The 20,737-nt window shown below is 45.1% G+C and overlaps 1 protein-coding gene across 7 annotated transcripts in view; it reads right to left on the reverse strand.

The window, feature by feature from the left end:
- The window catches only part of SAR1 (SUPPRESSOR OF AUXIN RESISTANCE1), a 208,668-nt gene that overhangs the window by 160,703 nt on the left and 27,228 nt on the right, over window positions 1-20,737 (reverse strand). For 5 of the 7 annotated variants that reach the window (XM_086489273.1, XM_086489276.1, XM_086489274.1 and 2 more), the window contains exons 3-8: window positions 5,830-6,100; window positions 5,597-5,660; window positions 5,356-5,513; window positions 5,023-5,108; window positions 4,834-4,941; window positions 4,653-4,747 (exon numbers count right to left, since the gene is read on the reverse strand). In XM_086489273.1, coding sequence (XP_086345399.1) covers window positions 4,653-4,747; window positions 4,834-4,941; window positions 5,023-5,108; window positions 5,356-5,513; window positions 5,597-5,660; window positions 5,830-6,100 — 782 coding nt within the window. Of the gene's footprint in view, window positions 1-4,652; window positions 4,748-4,833; window positions 4,942-5,022; window positions 5,109-5,222; window positions 5,285-5,355; window positions 5,514-5,596; window positions 5,661-5,829; window positions 6,101-7,593; window positions 7,820-20,737 lie in introns of those variants that run through there. The other 2 variants (XM_086489275.1, XM_086489279.1) reach the window with 2 other exon arrangements.

The raw sequence follows: 20,737 nt of genomic DNA on the forward strand, positions 1-20,737 counted from the left end.
CTTTTTATTAGCGTGCACACACACACCCGAGAAGAAGAGAGTTTTAACGTCATAGGAAACTATCCCAAGAGACCTTAAAGATCTAGCCAACGAGGAGTTGAACTCAAGACCTATTATTCAAGAGGGAAATGGCATAACGAGTCCACCACACTTGGGTGATAGAAAGGTTATACCATTTTCCTCTTTTTATTAGCGCGCACACACACACCCGAGAAGAAGAGAGTTTTAACGTCATAGGAAACTATCCCAAGAGACCTTAAAGATAGGGAAGATGCATCCAATGAGTACTGGAAGGGGGGGAATCTGTCCATACTAAAACCCTGTAACTGAAACCAGGATGTCATTTGTGCATACCAACAAGATGTATCTCCCTGTGATGCTAGCTGACATGAGGACTCCAAGGCTAGTCGGACACATATGTCCCTGAGGAGGTCCAAGATACTATGTAAAAAGGAGAGTGAGCTAGTAAGTGCCTCTACCACCAATGGAGGGGCTAGCTCTGCGCGAATAATCTCATGTGGTATTGAAGCTTAGGCTCAATCATCCGAGATATCATAGAAACCAATGGCCTTTCCATATATCTCCATCCCACGATGCTACGGGATAAGGTCCCCATATCAAGCTTTGCAAAAATCCACAAAGGGACAATAAATCCTCCTCCCATGTGATCTGCCCTCCAAAATAATAGCTCTGAGTGTCAATATATGGTCCAAAATAGAAAACTCCCTCTTGAAACCCACTTGTCCTGACGCTCGTATGCCCTCTCTTTGCCCATCTACTCGATTGCTGCTCAAGAATGGATGCATACATCCTAGCCAATGTCTCCAATCATGATAGTGTGATAATTCCCATGCTCCAAAGGATCTCCTGCCTTGAAGATAGGCACAATAGTATAGTGGATATATTCCATGTATCCAGGAGACCCTCACACATGGCGCGGTTGAACATCACTACTAAAAGATTTGCAAGCATATATGTGGCATGTACAAAGTGCTCTGGCACCACGCCATCATAGTCATATGCCCTCCCATTCCTCATTTTGTCAATAGCTTTCCTTACCATCTCCGTAGAAAAGGTGGCTGTCTCGAGACTATGCACAGAGATGTTGCATAGTCACCCCAAGTCTCATTGGAGGTGATTGTTACCATGTATGTTATGGTGATATGTGTGAACACAGTTAGGACCGCCGGGCCACTTTTTCCCTCCCTAGGAGCCCTAGGAGGTTTTCCTCCCGTGCATTGTATATACGCCTATCACTCTAGGGCTATCTTCTCTCTTCTATTTTGCGCACTAAGCAATATACTCTCTATTGTGTGCCTTGAGCTTCTTCATCTTCTCCAAGCTGTGTGTGTGTCCTTGCAACCATAATTCCAACAATTGGTAACACTGCATGACACATCCTCCTGGTACTATCGCCAACACCCCTCTACTCACGTTCTCAGATTTCTGCAAGCTTTGGAGAGTGTAAGCAGGTTGACTAATACTTCGGGATCAGATTTTTAATTCAAGCTCATTTCAGCCTCCGTTTCCAATCCAAGCAGTACTATGCAGACAATTTCATCCTTTTGTGCAAAATTTCTATCAGTGTAATTTTTTGCAGAAAAGGTCTTTCTCAATATCTGGGTGAGCTCCTCTAGGTGGCATGAGTATCCACGCCTACTCCTACACCTGCACAATCATCTGTAAATTTCATCTGTGTAAACACCCTCAGCCTCCGGAATGAAGGTGTAGGAGTAGGCGTAGATACTCATGCCACCTGAGCTTGCTGAACTATAAAGAGCGAGTCAATGTGAGGAGCGCATGGTCCACTCCTATACCAGCAGGCCAACTGTAAAGTCCTGAATAAAAGGTATAAAGCTGGGCTGAGTCTGACATAGTCAATTGTGCTGGCCCCATGTCTATGCGGAAAACAAGTGAAACCATCGGCTGTTGGGAATCTTTGTAAGCCATTAAGTATAGCCAACCCATGTGCAGTCCCCATATCTATCAAGTATCTTCCATACTCTATGTGTTCCTCATCTTGGAAACATCTAGCCAATCCCATGTCACGGACATCTAGCTCTCTCAACATTTCATCTATAGTGTCATAGAATATTGTATGGGAGTGGCCCGTCCTGGCATTGAAGTCCCCCAGAAGGATGATGTCTCCTTCCCTAGACGTCGCATAGACTGAAGTACTAGGAGCAAAAGAACATATAGCAATATATAAGCATTTGCCAGTCTCTGCCCTCAATCTCACCCACATGTATCTAGCTTGCTCATCTGTTTGAACGATGTGTAAGAGTGGCTGTAGCTCCTCCTTGAATAAAATGCTACCCCCCCATGACCCTCAACCTAAAGAGCAGTACACACAGTGCAAAGTCCACATGCAAAGAAACGCAGTCACATAAAAATGATATGCATGCCAAAAGATAATTGACTGCGAAATGAAAGGCGACACGTAGATTTTACATCCCACCCCAAAAAAAGGCCAGAAACACCGGAGGTCTGTTTCTTCACACAAGAAACGCCGTTTCTTGTTGACATGAGCGAGGAGTCGTCGTTGGTGGGCAACCGGCAACCCAAGTACAGTGCTCCAATTTCCGGTAGACCAAGTGTGGGGCTAGTCCTGGTCTTGGACAGGTCCAAGTCACCGACTACTGCAGATGAGCACTTAGACAGAAGACAATTGAGTGATAGCCAGGTCATCAACCTACCTAGACGATCCTCCACCATAGTAGCCTATGTGCTGATTTTATCTTATTGATCCTTTGCTCTTGTATATTTTTTGGACGAGTTGTCAATTTCAAGATCAGTATGTATGTATTGATCCAGAGTCAACAGTCAGTCACACAGTCTCACAGCACGCTACGCGGATTGCTGAGCCTCTACACCCCCATTGTATCCTCTTGGTCCTTGATCTGGAGCTGAGAGTGCTGTCAGCCAGTTCTTGTAGCCGACACATTGAGTTGAGGAGTTCAGCAGAGCTTTCAATACCAGAGTTTCGTGTTTACCAGTTATGTTTCTATTTATGGTCATCTAGTAGTAATCCTTCGCTAGTGTGGTTTGAGTGAGACTTCATGCATGCTCCACTAAGAGGCACCCACACACATAGCACACACAACATGACACACTTTTCCTTCTTCCACGATTCTATTGCCTAACTTTGCAAGGAGTGGAGATACCAAGTCTCATCAACCGGCTCAAAAGCTTGTGCATCAACATAGTTGCCACGGAGTTTCGAAACGTTTCGTTTGAAACGAGTTTCAGAAGTTTCGAAACGGTTTCATCCGAGAAAGAAACGCCAAAACAGAAGTTTCATGCAAACTAAAGAAATGTACGTAAGTTTAAGTGGTAATCTGTCATGAAAAAGACATGAAAGAGAGGGAGAATAGGACTAACTTTCATCATTAGAAGCAAGATAGAAGCTACATTCATGACATTGAGGATTTCATGACCGAAACAAAGAACAAGAGGCTTCAAGGTTTACATGTAATATGAGCCTTGACTTTACCTTTGAAACGTCCAAACTCATACAAAAACGTTTTTGAAACGTTTTGTAAGTTTCATGAGTGAAGAAACGCATTTCTTGGCAACACTGTGCATCAAGCAGACCTACATTGAGTTGAGGCTATTGTAGAAGAATAGACAAAGTGAAGCCACTTCTAGAAGAATATAGTCAAATAGAGACTGCACTTAAAGAAGACCCACTACCTTCTCTTGCCAATGATTACACCCTACTAGGTTGAAGAACGACAAAGGGTCTGGATTTACCAAGGGAAACATAGCATTGGCAACCATTGCATCAAGCGAGAGGAAATGTCTCCATTAGAGTAAGGATAACCATAATAAAATATCACATCACCATCAAAATGAAGTGAACCATCAAAGTGTGGACATTGACCCCTAGATGACTGGGAACAGAGGTCCAACCCACTGCCAGCCTACAGACTGATCAAATACATGGCTCAACAACTCGAAACAGGTACATGACACATCTACCTCTAACATGGCCACACAACAGTCCTCACTCCCTAATCTGCTCTTGAGAGATATCCGAGCCACCACCGGACAAGGGGGGAAACTCTAGCACTACCCTAGGCCACAAGGCCACTTTCCTACAGCCAGTAGGAACATCTTTCCAACTCTAGTCCAAGTGGGCCGCCTAGCATCCCAGGTGAACTGTCCAAGTACCCAAGTAAAAAATACAAATATCCAAGTTAAGGGTCCGACTTCCAAGTGCCCAAGCCATTCATGTCCTAAAGCATTCAGTGTATCAACATACAAGAGGTGGATACACACCCCCCACCCCCTAAATCTTTTAATTACATCAGCATGTGCACTAAGAGAGAGAGAGTCCCTGGCATCTGGGGGAAGATAAGCGTCCACTGCAAAATTCACATATTTGATGGCAAATAATGCTACAGTAACCATGTATATTAACTTCAACTAGCATTACAACAGTCTATGCATGGCATTTTGAGAGAAGAAATTTAATTGATTGAATAACCTCTATTCTCTCTGGTAAGGAACCAGCACTCCCTCAGCTAACTAATGTTTCCTTAATGCAGCAAAGCCAAAGAGTGAGCCTCACACTCACCACTTCTTGGCAGCTTTGCAAAAGCCGTGTGTCCTTTATGTAGTACCATTTACAATACATCTGGAATACTGACCTCTTTGTGGAATAGCAATTGAGATGAAATTGCCCACCCTCCATGTCCAGTTTCCAAAACCTGTCTGAAAGCAACTTAAGGTCTAGGACAATTCCCTGTAAACATTCAACACTGAAAGTCATACCCAAACTTGTCTCAGAAGTCACTTTCCGAAAAATTGTCAGCAAGGACTGTGAACCACCTCAATGGCACGAGTTTGTAATTGGAAATTCAGAGCAGCTTGACCACCTGCTCCATCAACTTGGTCAAGTTGCAAGTCATAAATGTGAATTACATTTTGAATTTTTGCCTTCATCGAAGAATAAAACTTTGTAAGTTCAACAATTTATCAGGATCTAATAAGCACTATCAGAATACACATTGTACTCGCCTCCTCTTTCTGAAATAAAATAGCTACTTTTGTAGTCTTCCTTCCTATATCCGGCTCTTGAACCCACATCATTTTCGGGATAAAACCTGCATATTAAACAGATTATCATAAGTATGAAGCTTACAGTTAGCTTGCTTGCATGCTGATAAAAGTGGCCTTTTTAGACACGACAGTCAGAAAGGGTTTTGAGGCCTAAGTACCTTCCCCCCACCCCACAGAAAAGAACACGCAAATGTATCATCTGGGCTTGACTAGTCAGGATCTACACAGGATTGAACAGAATAAACAACTACACACATGAGTTATTCAACAAATTGAGATGAGAGAAAATGCCTGAAGAGTCTCCCTTGTACAGATTAGAGTTCAGCAGGCGAGACTGGTTGTGAAGGTCCCACAACTTGAATACTCCATCTTCATGTAATGCAAAAAGCAGTGTCCTTGCTTTATATGTTTGCACCTTCAGGCTTCGAACAGAACCGGTAATTTTAGGTCTGGCCATAGCAAACCAAATGAGGCAAGTTAAAATTTGTGTCTGCTCAAAATTGTCAAAAGGAACGAATGGAGACAGGAGTACCTTGCAACTAATCCCCACAGCCTCCCTAAAATAGCATCGGAGTCTTTCAACTCAACGTAGTGTTCTGAAACAAAGAAACAACAGAAGAAAGACTTCATAGAGAAGGACATTGAAGCTTTCTTGAATATTTTCTGTTTCCCTATTCACCGTTCCGGCAAGATGACAAAGAAATTGAATCTATCCCTCAACATCTCACATACAGAAAAAGTGACCAATGTAGCTTTCATAATTACCTTTTGTTTCCACGTTAAAATTCCTGAGAAAGTAACATAAAATGGAGCCACTTCTTCCACCAACACAGACACTATCTCCTGCTCCACTTAAGGCCGTGATCTGATCAAGACGTCCCAGTTCACTGACGAGGGAAAGCTGCACGATATCTGAGCTTGCTATCGTTGAAATACTTCTGTACTTGTAGAAGGCTCTGATTCTCAGTATGTACAAAACCCCAGAGACAGTGACAGCATAAACAAAAATAATCCCTTCTTCACGAGTCACATGAACCTGACAATGAAGAACACAACTTTGCTAACATCCAGAGCAGTTTGAATGTGACAATCCTCTTAGCAGAACTTGACATAAATGGTAGTTGAAAAGACAAGATTTATTCAATAATTGAGTTGGACCTAGTGACAGCATGAATGACAAACACTCTATGTGACCACAATGTGCAACAATTCAATCATCAGAACTGCATAACTTGAGATAAAACGAACAAAACAAGACAGTGAAGGTAGAGATAGAAAAAGATGGGAGAGCGGGATGCTCTTACAACACAAGGAACCGGTGTCCCGAAACTGCCACTGTCAGCACCCCTGCTTGGGCAATCCTATATCAATTGAGAAATTAGTCCCGAAACTGCCACTGTCAGCACCCCTGCTTGGGCAATCCTATATCAATTGAGAAATTAGTACCGAAGGAAGTAAGTGCTCCTCTAGCTATTGAGTCAAACTTCTGCAGCTTGAGACCTTTACGGGCTTTCTCTATGTGTTCAACTTCAATGTGAGGCCCGTAGGGTCTTTCTATCCCAAAAGCATGGGCTGAAAGCTAGCCAAAATGTTTTAGGAGCTTTTGGCACTCACACATAACATAGTCTGTTGGCACTAAGCATAGCTTCAGCCTCTAGTAGAGGAGTGTTTCTAAGAGAGTGTGGATAATTGGGCTCTTTAGGGGCTTTCACCTTCGGGACAGTTACTTTGATTTGAGGATCCAAAGGACCCGCTAGATCCTTCCATTGTTTGAAATTGGTCTTCATGGCTCTCTCCTTCATGTGCTTGATATAACAGGGATCCCTGCTGTAAGCGATAAAATGCTTCAGAAAGTTATGAACTTCCATCTCTCTTTCCGCATTACTATTTGTACCTTGATCATTGCCATTGGTAGCTTCATCATCAGTGACTTTGACTTTGATTGATTATTGCACCTCCTCGTTGTTAGTGGTCTCTCCCCGATTCTCCTCTTGCACGTTGTTTTTGGCATCTTGAGGATTCTCCATTGTTGCTGAAAACAAGCTACCAGATCTCGATCAGATTGCCCGTAGAAGAGCAATCAGCTGTGCACTGATACCACTATAACCGGCCGGCCAACTCCCAAGGCGATGATGGACAACAAAAACAGAGTTTTCAACTATGGAGGGAATAAGCAATATGTTAAGGATATAGACATTGAGAGACTGGGAAGAAGGAGAGGCATAGTTCCCCTCCGACACAGCATTGGCCCCTCAACACGCGCCCCTTTCAGTATTTCTTTATGTCATTATAATATGTAGTTACAATAGCTCTGAGAGATGGCACCCTGCTTATGGAAGAGCAGCCCACGCGCGCGCGCGCGAGAGAGAGAGAGAGAGAGAGAGAAGCAAACCTGTGCAACTCGCTAAGTAGCCCTTTAAATAGGTTTGTGTGAATGTGTGACACAAGTGGCCAATTACTTAACTACAGATGCATGTATGTGTGATCACCTTGCTGAAAATGGCAGCTTTGGGGTCGCCATGCACCTACCATGCCAAAACTGCTACTGGTTGGGGTTGCTTGGTGCTTGCCATGCAAGAACTGCCACCTACCATGCATGCCTTGTACAAGTGCCCACTTGCCTTCAATGTGCCATGCTTGGGCCATCCGAGTGTCCGCCTGCCTTGCTAGTGCCGCGAGTTTGAGGTTCCAGTGAATTTGGCTCAGATTCCCTGCAAGCTTTGCCATTCTATGGGTCACCCTCCATGCTCTGCCAGTTTCCCTTTTCCTCAACGCCCTGCACAGACGCCTTGCACAGGTGAAGCACCTGATATTCATCAAGCAGCAGAAGCTACAACTGAAGCAGCTCCTGCAAAAATTCAGCCAACGTTTTCAACAATTGCAAATGATCAGCCCTGCAATGGCCAAAATCGGTGACAGTTCTTGAGGAAAGAGAACCTGAACCTACCTGCTGTAAGCTCCCTTAAAAAGGAAGAAAAGAAGCTTAAGGAATCTACACCATCCATATTAAAGAAAGGAGAATAGCAGTTACTTCTTCCTAACCTTCCAAGCGTTAACCATGTTGAAGAATTGGACATCTTTCAAGGGATTTCTACTCCAACATCACTTGCACCATTTGTGGCAAGAAAGATTACCTCTCTCGCCGATATTTTCACACAGACAAAGCTAGAGGAGGTGGCAGCACCACCACTACCACCAACAATCAAAGGACAACCAACAACAAAAGACAAAGAGGAGCAACTCACCATGTAGAAAATGAAGACCATCCCAAAGATCAAGAAGAATTATCCAACAATTTATTTATGAGTCTAATGATGGAGATGTTTTATAGACACATGTGAATGATGTAACTTGTGGATGATGCATCTCGACCTCTTTGCTAGATATTGCTTTTGTCACGTGCACATCTACCCTATGTGCATGTGGACAAGTTGTACCTACTTCTAGGGTTTAGGTAGCCTAGGAAGTGTTTTGGCACCTTTGTGAGTCTGTACGCAAGACGTGCATGTCCAAGCACTTAAGAGTAGTTGCATACCCTTTGATTGCACAACCCATTAGCATTAGCATCAGTACCTTACATCAAGCATAAGCATTTTCACCGCATAGAATCTCTTTCCCCAACTGCATGTGAACAACCTCTTAACATGCATTTTATTAACAAAATGACCCTTCAACTTCCCAGGTCATGGGGACAGGAGGAAGGCTGCTCGACCCAGCTATTGGCACCTATAATAAGGGGCCATTGGGCACTAGGGAAAGGCAGAAGACACAGGAAGGGCAATAGCACCTATCAGCACCAAGCAGTGCCCGCAGTACCAAATCAGCCTGGCATTTTTCTCAGGCAGCATCAGCGTTTTCTGGCTAAGCGTTTTCAGCCAGCAGCAGCGTTTTTGCTCTCCCTCTGCATCCCACCGCAGTACCACAGCAGATCAGCACTTCCCTCGTCGTGATCACCCTTTCCATCGCGGCCAAGACAGCAGATCAGTTTTCAGCCAGTAGATCCGTTAGCGCTTTTCAGTTTTCAGCTGTCGTCGTCGATGACAACAACACTCCAAGTATAATAAGCATTTTCAGATTTCAGCCCATTAGCCTTGACATCGTCATCGTCGTCATTCGACAACGTCATCATCAAGCATCACAGCATGTAGAACCATTGTACCAAACTTTGTGCAATCTAAAGCAAATACCTCTCTAGCAATAGAGAGGGGGGCCTTTGGAGGGGGGTTTGGGACCCCGTCCCAATGCAAAAGAGCGCAACTGACTCTCATGAAAGAAACATAATATAAATGACGACACACTAGTTATCCGTAAGCGACAAAAGTGCTGACGAGTGGCGGGGGTTCTACCCACATTCGTAAAATAACTTAAAACATAGTTTACTCTTTTGTTTTGGTCATTGCACAATCTCTCATTAAGTTGAGGAAGGCTCTCCCTTCCCGTCAGTAAAAGGAACCTTGAGCACTCACAGATCACTCATCCTGAGTAGACACCGTCATTCACTTCCGTTGCACATTACATTGGTATCAAAGCCCTTTGGCAATGTTCGGTATCATCACTCAGGGAGCGAAGCACAAAGAACCACATAAATTTTTTTTGCTTGTTGTGATCACACGTAACCCAAGCCACTTCGGCGTGTCCATACCTAATCTGTGTTTTTGAAGAGTGGCACGTAACCAAGAAAAGAAGGGCTTGTCCAACCTCCCCTCGTTCCTCTTTTCCACTCATTGAGAGCGGACCTTGCACTTAGCAACAGGTCAATCGATGTGAGGTGGGAAAAAGCAACCTTGGTGTGAGCGCAAGGCCGTCAAGGGGTGCACCCGCAGGAAGGAGTTGAGCTTGGGTAAGAGAAAAGCCTTCTTAAACGCGGATTGCAAGCCAAGAACCCAAGTGTAAGGTGCAACGGAAATGAATATTGAACTTTGCTCAAGATGAGTGCTCCGAAATGTGCTCAAGGGTTCCTTTTACTTACGGAAGGGAGAGCCTTTCGTTCCTTTAGTGAGAGAGTGCAATGGACACAAACAAAGTGGATGAACACTGTGAATGAAGGTGCATGAGACTGAGAGATAGAGAGAGAAGAAAACGACACTCGGAAGTTGTCAAACCCTCCTCCAAGGGCCCCACTCTCTATGGCGAGAGCGGTCTACTATTGATTGCGCAAATCTCTACAATGCAATGGACTTGCCGACAATGTCGACGAGGATGAGACGGGCTGAAATCTGAAAACGCTAATGACTGAAATCTGCAAATCTTTTTTTGTTGAATTCTGACTCTATGTCAGTGGCGACGGCGATAACGACGATGCGACGACGACGCGTTGAAAACGCAGATGCTGAAATCTGCGTTTTCCGGGCTGAATCTGCAAACGATGGCTGATCTGACCGTGCGGCGAGGATCTGTTGCGGGAAGGTGAGATCTGGGAGGTTCAGGACTTCTGCTGCTGTATCCGACTGCTACAAATTGAAAACGCTGATGATTTTGGGGGTTCTGTCGCGAAGGAATTGCAAAACGCTGGGATGATGTGCTGCTCCAAAAACGCTAGGTCTGATTTGGGGGTCTGCTGCAGAAACGCTAGGTATCTACTGAGTCTGTTGTTGCCGGGTTGAGCTGCAAGTTGCAAAACGCTGGCTGCTCTGCAATTGCTGAAAACGCTGGCTGGTCTTGTGGCTGAAAAACGCTATGTCTCCTGCCCGGGGGGGGGTCTTGCTGAGAAGGTGCACTGTTGGACACAGGTCCCTGCGGCCTCTTCTGCCAGAGAAGGCTAGCGCTAGGGTTTCTTATATACATGCTTAGTCATTTTGCCCTACCCAGTTCCCAACAAAAGTCACTTAAATCAATAAGTGAAAAATGTCAAAAATAGAAAAAATATGTCTAATGCACTAGAAAATGCTCCTGATGGATTCTGATGGTAATGCTGATGATCATGCTGTGTGCAACCAGAGGATATGCATCTACTCTAAGTGTCTGGACATGCACGGTCTACGAACAGACTCACAAAAGTGCCAAAACACTTCCTAATCTAGACTGACTGAACTGAAGTGAACCCGTGTCATGAAGTAGCTTGTCCACGTACACATAGGGTTAGATGTGCACGTGACACCAAGTACCCAAGAACCCCAAGAACCGAAGAGCCCAAGTCCTCAGTGCATGGTCATCAACAAAAGCGGAATGGATACTTTGCGTGAAGGTGATGAGAGTGGAATTGGAGAAACAGAAGTCTACACACCAGGAGGATTGTTCCCCGATCCTCCCTCATCCCCATCTACACCACGCGTTGCACCAAGCCCTATAGAGACTTTGGTCAAGTCGATGATGGAGATGATGCTACAACAGGAGGTGCAACGTGCCACCATGGATCGAGACCGTGAAGAACGACGGGCAGCTATGGAGCTCGAACATGAGCAAGCACGCGAAGCTCAATGCATAGCAGCTGAAGAAAGGACGGCTATGGAGCTCCGACGTGAGCAAGCATGTGAGGTTCAACACATAGCGGCCGAAGAAAAGCCAAACCAACGCCTGCGGGAGTTGCTCCTACAGGTACTCTCCCTGAAGACCGAGCCATTCACAAAGGCCTGCGAGTCATCACGTAGCACAGGTAGAGGCGACGACTCCAACAATCCAGTCACTGAGAAGTTGACGTCAGTAAGTATGATGGTAAGATGGATGCTTCTGTGATTCATTCTTGGTTGCATCAATTTAATGCGTACTTCGCGACTAACAAAAAAACAAGCAACAACAAAGTTTTGATTGTTGCCATGTATCTAGTGAATGATGCCACTAATTGGTATCAAGCTTAGCAAGAGTCACAGTTCGCTAAGCACCTGGAGAATGCCGCAGATGGCGTACCCCTCTCTGTCAGTTGGGTCGACTTCCAAGACAAGCTCAAGGCTCACTTTATGCCACCGCAGTACTTAGATCGGTTAAGAGAAGATTGGCGCGGTCCTAAGCAAAATGGCACTCCTGTTATGTCTTTTTCTAACCGTATTTTTGTCACGTGCACATCTAACCCTATGCGTACGTGGACAAGCTACTTCATGGCAAGGGTTCAGTCCAGTTAGCTTAGGAAGTGTTCTGGCACTTTTGTGAGTCTATTCGCACACCGTGCATGTCCAGGCACTTAGAGTAGATGCATATCCTCTGGTTGCACACAGCATGATCATTAGATTACAGTCAGAACCCATCAGGAGCATTTTACAGTGCATAGACCTATTTTCCCTATTTTAGCCATTTTTCACTTATTATTTTTAAGTGACTTTTGTTGGGAACTAGGTAGGGCAAATTTAGCAAGCAAGTATATAAGTAAACCTAGCGCTAGCACTTTCTGGCAGAAGAGGCATCAGGGACCGAGTGTTCAGCAGGCACCTTCTCAGCAAGAACCCCCCCCCAGGAAGTCAACCTTGCGTTTTCAGCCACAGACCCAACACAAAAGCCTAGCGTTTTTCAACAGTTGCAGATCAGCCAGCGTTTTTGCATTGCAGCAGCCTGGCGACAACCGGATCAAGCAGAAGCCTAGCCTTTTGGAATCAGATCACAGAGCAACCCTAGCGCTAGCAGAATCAGCCGTAGCGTTTTTGGATCAGCAGGACTCCTAGCGTTTTGCAGATTCATCGCGACGGAAACCCCAGAAGCATCAACGTTTTCAGTTTTCAGCATCAAGACACCACAGTAGAAGTCCCTAACCTCGCAGATCTCACCTTCCCGTAGCAGATCCTCACCGCACGGTCAGATCCACCAAAGTTTGCAGACTCAGCCCAGAAAACACAGATTTCAACATCTGCGTTTTCAACACGTCGTCGTTGCATCATCGTCATCGACATCGTCACCGACATAGAGTCGGAATTCAACAGATAAAGATTTGCAAATTTCAACCATTAGCATTTCTAGATTTCAGCCCGTCTCGTCGGCATCCTCATTGTCGGCGTCCTCATCGTCGGCAAGTCCAAGCATTGTAGAGATTTGTGCAATCAATAGTAGACCGCTCTCGCCATAGAGAGTGGGGCCTTCGGAGGAGGGTTTTGACAACATTGTGGTGTCGTATTCTTCTCTCTTTATCTCTCAGTCTCATGCACCTTCATTCACAGTGTTCACCACTTTGTTTGTGTCCATTGCACTCTGCCACTAAAGGAACGGAAGGCTCTCCCTTCCGTAAGTAAAAGGAGCCCTGCACAGTTCGGAGCACTCATCTTGAGCAAAGTTCAACATTCACTTCCACTGCACCTTACATTGGTATCAAAGCTTTGGCATTGTTTTGTATCACTCAAGGAAAAAACAACAAGAACCACAGAAAATTTTTTTGCTTGTTGCGGTCGCAGGTAATCCAAGTCCTCTTGGGCGTGTCGATTCCTAATCGTGTTTTGAAGAGTGACAAGAAACCCAAGAAAGAAGGGCTTGTCCAGCCTCCCCTTGTGCCTCTTTTCACTCATTGAGAGCGGACCGTGCACTTAGGGGCCGGCCAATCGACGTGAGGTGGGAAAAAGCAACCTTGGTGTGAGCCCAAGGCCGCCAAGGGGTGCGCCCGCGGGAAAGAGAAGAGCTCGGGTAAAGAGAAGATCCTTCTCTAACACAGATTGCAAGCTAAAGAAGAACCTCAAGACCCTCAAGAACCTCAAGACTCAAGACCCTCAAGAACCTCAAGAACTAAGATCCACAAGATCCCAAGTTCCTCGTCAACTTAAGAACCGCCGACTTCAACGTATGGTCATTACCAGAAGCGGAATGGATACTTTGCATGGGGGTGATGAGCATGGTAGAGGCGAAGAAGAATTTTCCCCACCAAGAGGTTTTTCCTATCTTCCCCCTTCCCCATCTACGCCAAGGATTGCACCAACTCCTATAGAGGCTTTCGACAAGATGATGATGGACAGGAAGTTAGAACGCAAAGAAAGAACAGCAGAAAGAATGGCAGCCATAGAACGTAAATACGAAGAAAGAATGGCAGCCATAAAGCGTGAGCGCGAGCAAGCACGCTTGGAAGCCCAAGTACGAAAAGCCGCATTGTTCCAACTCCTTTCTAATGTGCAGGCGCAGCTTAAAGAGATTCGGGAGAAGGAGACTCTCAGTCTTGTCTTCTCCAAAGCACGACACACATGATAAGCATGATGATTTGCATGATAATGATGTGATTGTTCACGAGGTGTAAGGTGCAGCGGAATGAATGTTTGCGCTTTGCTCAAGATGAGTGCTCCGAACTGTGCTCAAGGTTCCTTTTGTTCTTATGGAAGGGAGAGCCTTTTGTTCTTAATGAGAGAATGCTATGATCACAAACAAAGTGAATGGACACTGTGCGTGCAAGTGTATGAGACTGAGAAATAGAGAGAAAAGAGAATACGACACCAGAGACGTAAAATCCTCTTCCAAAGGCCCCACTCTCGTCGGCGAGAGTGGTCTACTTATGATTGCACAATCTGGTACAATGGGAATGCATGTGGCTCATGCAAGATTAAGCTATGTCGACGATGACGACGGGGATGACGACACCCACCTAAGGGCTGAAATCTGCAATCTTGTATCTGCTGTCCAAAACGCTATGGGCTGAAATCTGTTGTTGCCGAAAACGCTAAGGAAAACGCTGATTCTGCTGGTCTTTAGGGCTGAAAATCTGTATCTACTGTAGGCTGAAAACTGAGGTTCTTGGGCTGAATCTGATGGTCTTTCTACTGCTGAAAATGCGATCTTATTTGTTGAAAATGCTAGGCTTGAAATCTGCAGAAAACGCTAGGCTTAAGAGTCTGCAGAAAACGCTAGGGCAGCAAATCCAAAACGCTAGGTGCTGAGTGTGTGGCGATGATCCTCCTGATGGAAACGCCAAGTTGATGCTGATCTAGGCGATGATGCTTGATGGAGAAAACGTTGGATGTTGAGTCTTGCTTGGAGGGGAGAACCGCCAAGGTCTTGCTTGAGAAGTTGCCTGTTGAGCTTGGCTCCTGTTCCCTCTTCTGCCATTTAGTGCTAGTCTAGGTTTGCTTATATACAAACTTACTCAATTTGCCCTACCTACTTTCCAACAAAAATCACTTAAAAATAATAAGTGAAAAATATCAAAAATAAGTAAAATAGGCTAAATGCACTAGAAAATTCCCGTGAAGGATTCTGATGGATTCTGATGGCAATGCTGGATCATGTTGTTTGCAACCAGAGGATATGCATCTACACTAAGTGACTGGGCATGCACGGTCTACGAACAGACTCACAGAAGTGCCAGATCATTTCTAATCTACACTGACTGGACTGACGGAACCCTTGTTATGAAGTAGCTTGTCCATGGACACATAGGGTTGGATGTGTCACGTGACATCCCCTCCTTTTCAAAGTGAGGTACTGGTACCGAACTGTATGGCGTCGAGGGAGATCGCCAATAGCATCCGGAATCCTGGAAGGGACTCTTCGCCGGCCCACTCTGATGTGTGGGTCGTGCGGTACTTGAACTTTATAAAGGCCTGCAACGCTTGCTTCTTTGGGCCGCGCCGAAAGCAACACAAAGTCTTCTGTGGCTCCTTCAATGCTTCAACTTCGCCTAGAGGCCTGCTTCTTCCTTCTTCAAGCATCTCCATGGCTGAAAATTCCTGAAACCATTTCCAACACAAAACCATGAACATACCTATTCCATGTAAAGTGATGGAAAAAATATCGTCTTTCTAAAAGACTGTGTATGCCATGTAGATGAACAAAGAGACGGAGTGCCAAACCGTTCACCACACACGCAAACAATGAGATCGAATCTTTCTCTTTTTATCTGAAGCAATCAACTGCGGTTCTTCGTGACTGATCGAATCTGCAATGAGGTTGGCTTCACTAGAGAAAGTATCAACTAACTCATCATCCTTGTGAACAATCACATCATCTTCATGCAAATCATCATGCTTGTGAGAAATCACATCTTGATCATGCAAATCATCATGCTTGTCAGTGTCATCCAAATCATCATGCTCATCATTATCATCCAATTCATCATGCTTATCATTGTCATCCAAATCATCATGCTTGTCATTGTCATTCAAATCATCATGCAAATCATGTGTCTTGCTTTGGAGAAGAAGAGACTGAGAGAGTCTCCTTTTCCCGAATCTCCTACATCTGTGCCTGAACTTGAGAAAAGAGGCGCAAGAACTCTTTCATGTGTTAGTCGCTCTGTTCTTGTCTTGCTTTGGCTTCGCAATGTATGGCTGCCAGTCTGCGTGTCTCGCTTCGCATTCTAACCTTCGTTCCATAAACATATGGTCCAAAGCCTCCATAGGAGTTAGTGCAATCCTTGGCGTAGATGGGGAAGGGGGAGGATCGGAAAAACCTCCTGATGAGGAAAATTCTTCTTCGCCTCTCTCATGCTCAACACCTCTAAGCGAAGTATCCATTCCGCTTCGAGTGATGACCATCCACTAAAGTCTTGGGTTCTTGTGGGTTCTTGTGGTCTTGGGTTCTTAAGTTCACGAGGAACTTGGGTTCTTGTGGGTCTTGGGTTCTTGGGTTCTTGAGGTTCTTGCCGGTCTTGAGGTTCTTGAGGTTCTTCTTTCGCTTGCAATCTGTGTTAGAGAAGGATCTTCTCTTCACCCGAGTTCTACTCTTTTCCGCGAGTGCACCCCTTGGCGGCCTTGCGCTCACACCAAGGTTGCTTTTTCCCACCTCACGTCAATTGGCCGGCCGCTAAGTGCACGGTCCGCTCTCAATGAGTGAAACGGGGCACAAGGGGAGGTTGGACAAGCCCTTCTTTCTTGGGATTCATGTCACTCTTCAAAAACACGATTAGGAATCGACACACCCAAGCGAACTTGGGTTCGTGCGATCGCAACAAGCAAAAAAAAAATCTTGTGATTCCTGTGGTTCTTTCCTTGAGTGATACAGAACACTATCAAAGCTCTGATACCAATGTTAGGTGCAGCGGAATGAATGTTTGCGCTTTGCTAAAGATGAGTGCTCCAAACTATGCTCAAGGTTCCTTTTGTTCTTATGGAAGGGAGAGCCTTCCGTTCTTAACGAGAGAATACTATGATCACAAACAAAGTGAATAGACACTGTGCGTGCAAGTGTATGAGACTGAGAGATAGAGAGAGAAGAGAATACAACACCAGAGACGTTGTAAAACCTTCCTCCGAAGGCCCCACTCTCGTCGGCGAGAGTGGTCTACTTATGATTGCACAATCTGGTACAATGGGAATGCATGTGGCTCATGCAAGTCTAGGCTATGTCGACGATGACGACGGGGATGACGACCCCCACCTAAGGGCTGAAATCTGCAATCTTGTATCTGCTGTCCAAAAACGCTATGGGCTGAAATCTGCAATCTTGTATCTGCTGTCCAAAAACGCTATGGGCTGAAATCTGTTGTTGCCGAAAACGCTAAGGAAAACGCTGATTCTGCTGGTCTTTAGGGCTGAAAATCTGCATCTTGTAGGCTGAAAACTGAGGTTCTTGGGCTGAATCTGATGGTCTTTCTACTGCTAATTTGAAAACGCTAGGCTTGAAATCTGCAGAAAATGCTAGGCTTAAGAGTCTGCAGAAAACGCTAGGGTAACAAATCCAAAATGCTAGGGGTTGAGTGTGTGGCGATGATCCTCCTGATGGAAACGCCAGGCTAATGCTGATCTAGGCGATGATGCTTGATGGAGAAAACGCTGGATGTTGAGTCTTGCTTGGAGGGGAGAACCGCAAGGTCTTGCTTGAGAAGTTGTCTGTTGAGCTTGCCTCCTGTTGCCTCTTCTACCATTTAATGCTAGTCTAGGTTTGCTTATATACAAACTTACTCAATTTGCCCTACCTACTTTCCAATAAAAGTCACTTAAAAATAATAAGTGAAAAATGTCAAAAATAAGTAAAATAGGCTAAATGCACTGGAAAATTCCCCTGAAGGATTCTGATGGGAATGCTTATGATCATGTTGTGTGCAACCAAAGGATATGCATCTACACTAAGTGATTGGGCATGCACCGTCTGCGAACAGACTCACAAAAGTGCCAGATCACTTCTAATCTAGACTGACTAGACTGACGGAACCCTTGTTATGAAGTAGCTTGTCCACGGACACATAGGGTTGGATGTGTCACATGACACAAGGATGATAGTTTACTTGATACTTTGTCTAGTGAAGCTAATCTCATTGCAGATTCGATCAATCACGAAGAACCGATCTTGGCTCTCGAGTCGAGGTCCAAAGAACCCCCACAGGAAGTATTCTGTGTTCGAATGATTAGTCAGCACGCATTGTTCGAGTGTTTTATTCGTGATGCTTTCCTGTACTTTAGTCACCGTCTTTATGTGATCCCTTTTCATAGGCATGACATATTGTACGCTGAACACGATTCATGAATGAGCACAGATGTATGCGGATTACTCATGGAAAGATGAAATGTTTGCACCCAAGGAATTCACAATCCATGTCTCTTCCTTGGCATGACACAGTATCCGAAAGAGCACAAGAAGAGTTGAGCATCAAGCATCGGCATTTCCATTGTGATTTGCCACAGTTGATTGAATTAGATCAGAAAGTCAAGATTTGACCCCATTTTTTGCGTGTGTTTGATGAACGGTTTGGCACTCCGTCACTTTGTTCATCTGCATTGCATGCACAGTTTTTTCGAAGGAATAGTATTTTTCCAATCACTTTACATGGAATGGGTATGTTCATGTTTTTGTGTTGAAAGTGGTTTCAGGAATTTTCATCCTCGAAGATTCTTGAAGATGGTAGACGCATGACTATCGACGAAGTTGAAGCATTGAAGGAGCCACATATGACTTTGTCGCTTTTGGTGCGGCCCAAAGAAGCAAATGACTTTGTCGCTTTTGGTGCGGCCCAAAGAAGCAACCTTTGCAGACCTTTATGAAGTTCAAGTATCGCACGACCCACCCATTAGAGTGGGCCGGGGAAGAGTCCTTTCCAAGATTCCAGACATTGTTGGCGATCTCCCTCCACGCCATACAGTTCGGTTCCAGTACCTCACTTTGATAAGGAGGGGATGTCACGTGCACATCTAACCCTATGTGTACGTGGACAAGCTACTTCATGACAAGGGTTCAGTCCAATTAGCTTAGGAAGTGTTCTGGCACTTTGTGAGTCTGCTCGCAAACCGTGCATGTCCAGGCACTTAGAGTAGATGCATATCCTCTGGTTGCACACAGCATGATCATCAGATTACAGTCAAAACCCATCACGAGCATTTTTACAGTGCATAGACCTATTTCCCCTATTTTAGCCATTTTTTACTTATTATTTTTTAGTTACTTTTGTTGGGAACTAGGTAGGGCAAATTTAGCAAGCAAGTACAAAAGTAAACCTAGTGCTAGCACTTTCTGGCAGAAGAGGCAATACGAACCAAGTGTTCAGCAGGCACCTTCTCAGCAAGACACACCCCCCCCCCCCCCCCTAGCAATCAACCTTGCGTTTTCAACCACAGACCCAACAGAAAAGCCTAGCATTTTTCAACAGTTGCAAATCAGCCAACATTTTTGCATTGCAGCAACCTGGCGACAGCAGGATCAAGCAAAAGCCTAGCGTTTTGGCATCAGATCACAGATCAGCCCTAGCATTAGCAGAATCAGCCCTTGCGTATTTGGATCAGCCGGACTCCTACCATTTTGCAGATTCATCGCGACAAAAACCCCAGAAGCATCAACGTTTTCAGTTTTCAACATCAAGACACCGCAGTAGAAGTCCCAAACCTCGCAGATCTCACCTTCCCGCAACAGATCCTCGCCGCACGGTCAGATCCACCGAAGTTTGCAAATTCAGCCCGGAAAACGCAGATTTCGCAGATTTCAGCATCTGCGTTTTCAACGGGTCGTCGTTGCATCGTCATCATCGACATCGTCAGCGACATAGAGTCATAATTCAGCAGATAAAGATTTGTAGATTTCAGCCATTAGCGTTTCTAGATTTCAATTGTAACAGACTTGGACACTCCAAGTCGAGAATCTACCACGACACTACAAATAATCACTTCAAACAGTTCACAATTCACAATTGATTTGACACTGGCCCGACAGAGTTCCGTGCCTAGAGATATTGGCCCCAAAGACTGGCGCCCCTTTCAGTATTTCTTTTGTATTAATATGTGTTCAAAGTACAAGAGTGCACGAAGGCTCTCACACTCAGACTCTGCATCCAGATGCTCTAAGTTGAGGCCCTGCCCACAAATTTAAAGATTACAAGGGGTGCTAAAAGCAAAGCCCCAAAAGCTGGTAAAAATCAAAAACTTGTTTTAAAAATAAAGCAAGAGCTTTCTTTTTTTCTCTCTCAAGGCTTTTAAAATAAAAGCTCTCCCTCTCTTTAACTCTTTCTTGCGTAGAGAATAAAGCAAAGCAAAATAAAAGCTCTCTCTCTCTCTCTGTTGCCCATTGCGTAGCCAAAAGCAATGCCCAAAAGTTGAGCGCAGCCTGCCGTAAATTCCGTCGCGTTTTGCGCTGGCGTCCATACAACCTGCCACGTGTCAGCAACCAGCCACATCAGCATGCGGGTCAACATTTCGGGGGGGGGTGTGGGTTTAGCAAGCAGCCAGGCGGGTATTGTGTGTGTATCGGCAGCAGCCACGTCACCCATTTGTGACATACCCCCCTCTTGAAAGCATTGTAATCGCCCTCGATTACGTCTGCAAAACAGACAAAAGCCATAAATTGTCTTAGTAGACACTGACTGTTAGTACCGACGCAGTAGGAACATATCTAGCACATGTACCAATCGACAGTCACATCA

This window comes from Adiantum capillus-veneris, chromosome 18, assembly GCF_014529385.1.
Source record: "Adiantum capillus-veneris isolate H3 chromosome 18, ASM1452938v2, whole genome shotgun sequence".
In the NCBI taxonomy this organism is placed as follows: Eukaryota; Viridiplantae; Streptophyta; class Polypodiopsida; order Polypodiales; family Pteridaceae; genus Adiantum; species Adiantum capillus-veneris.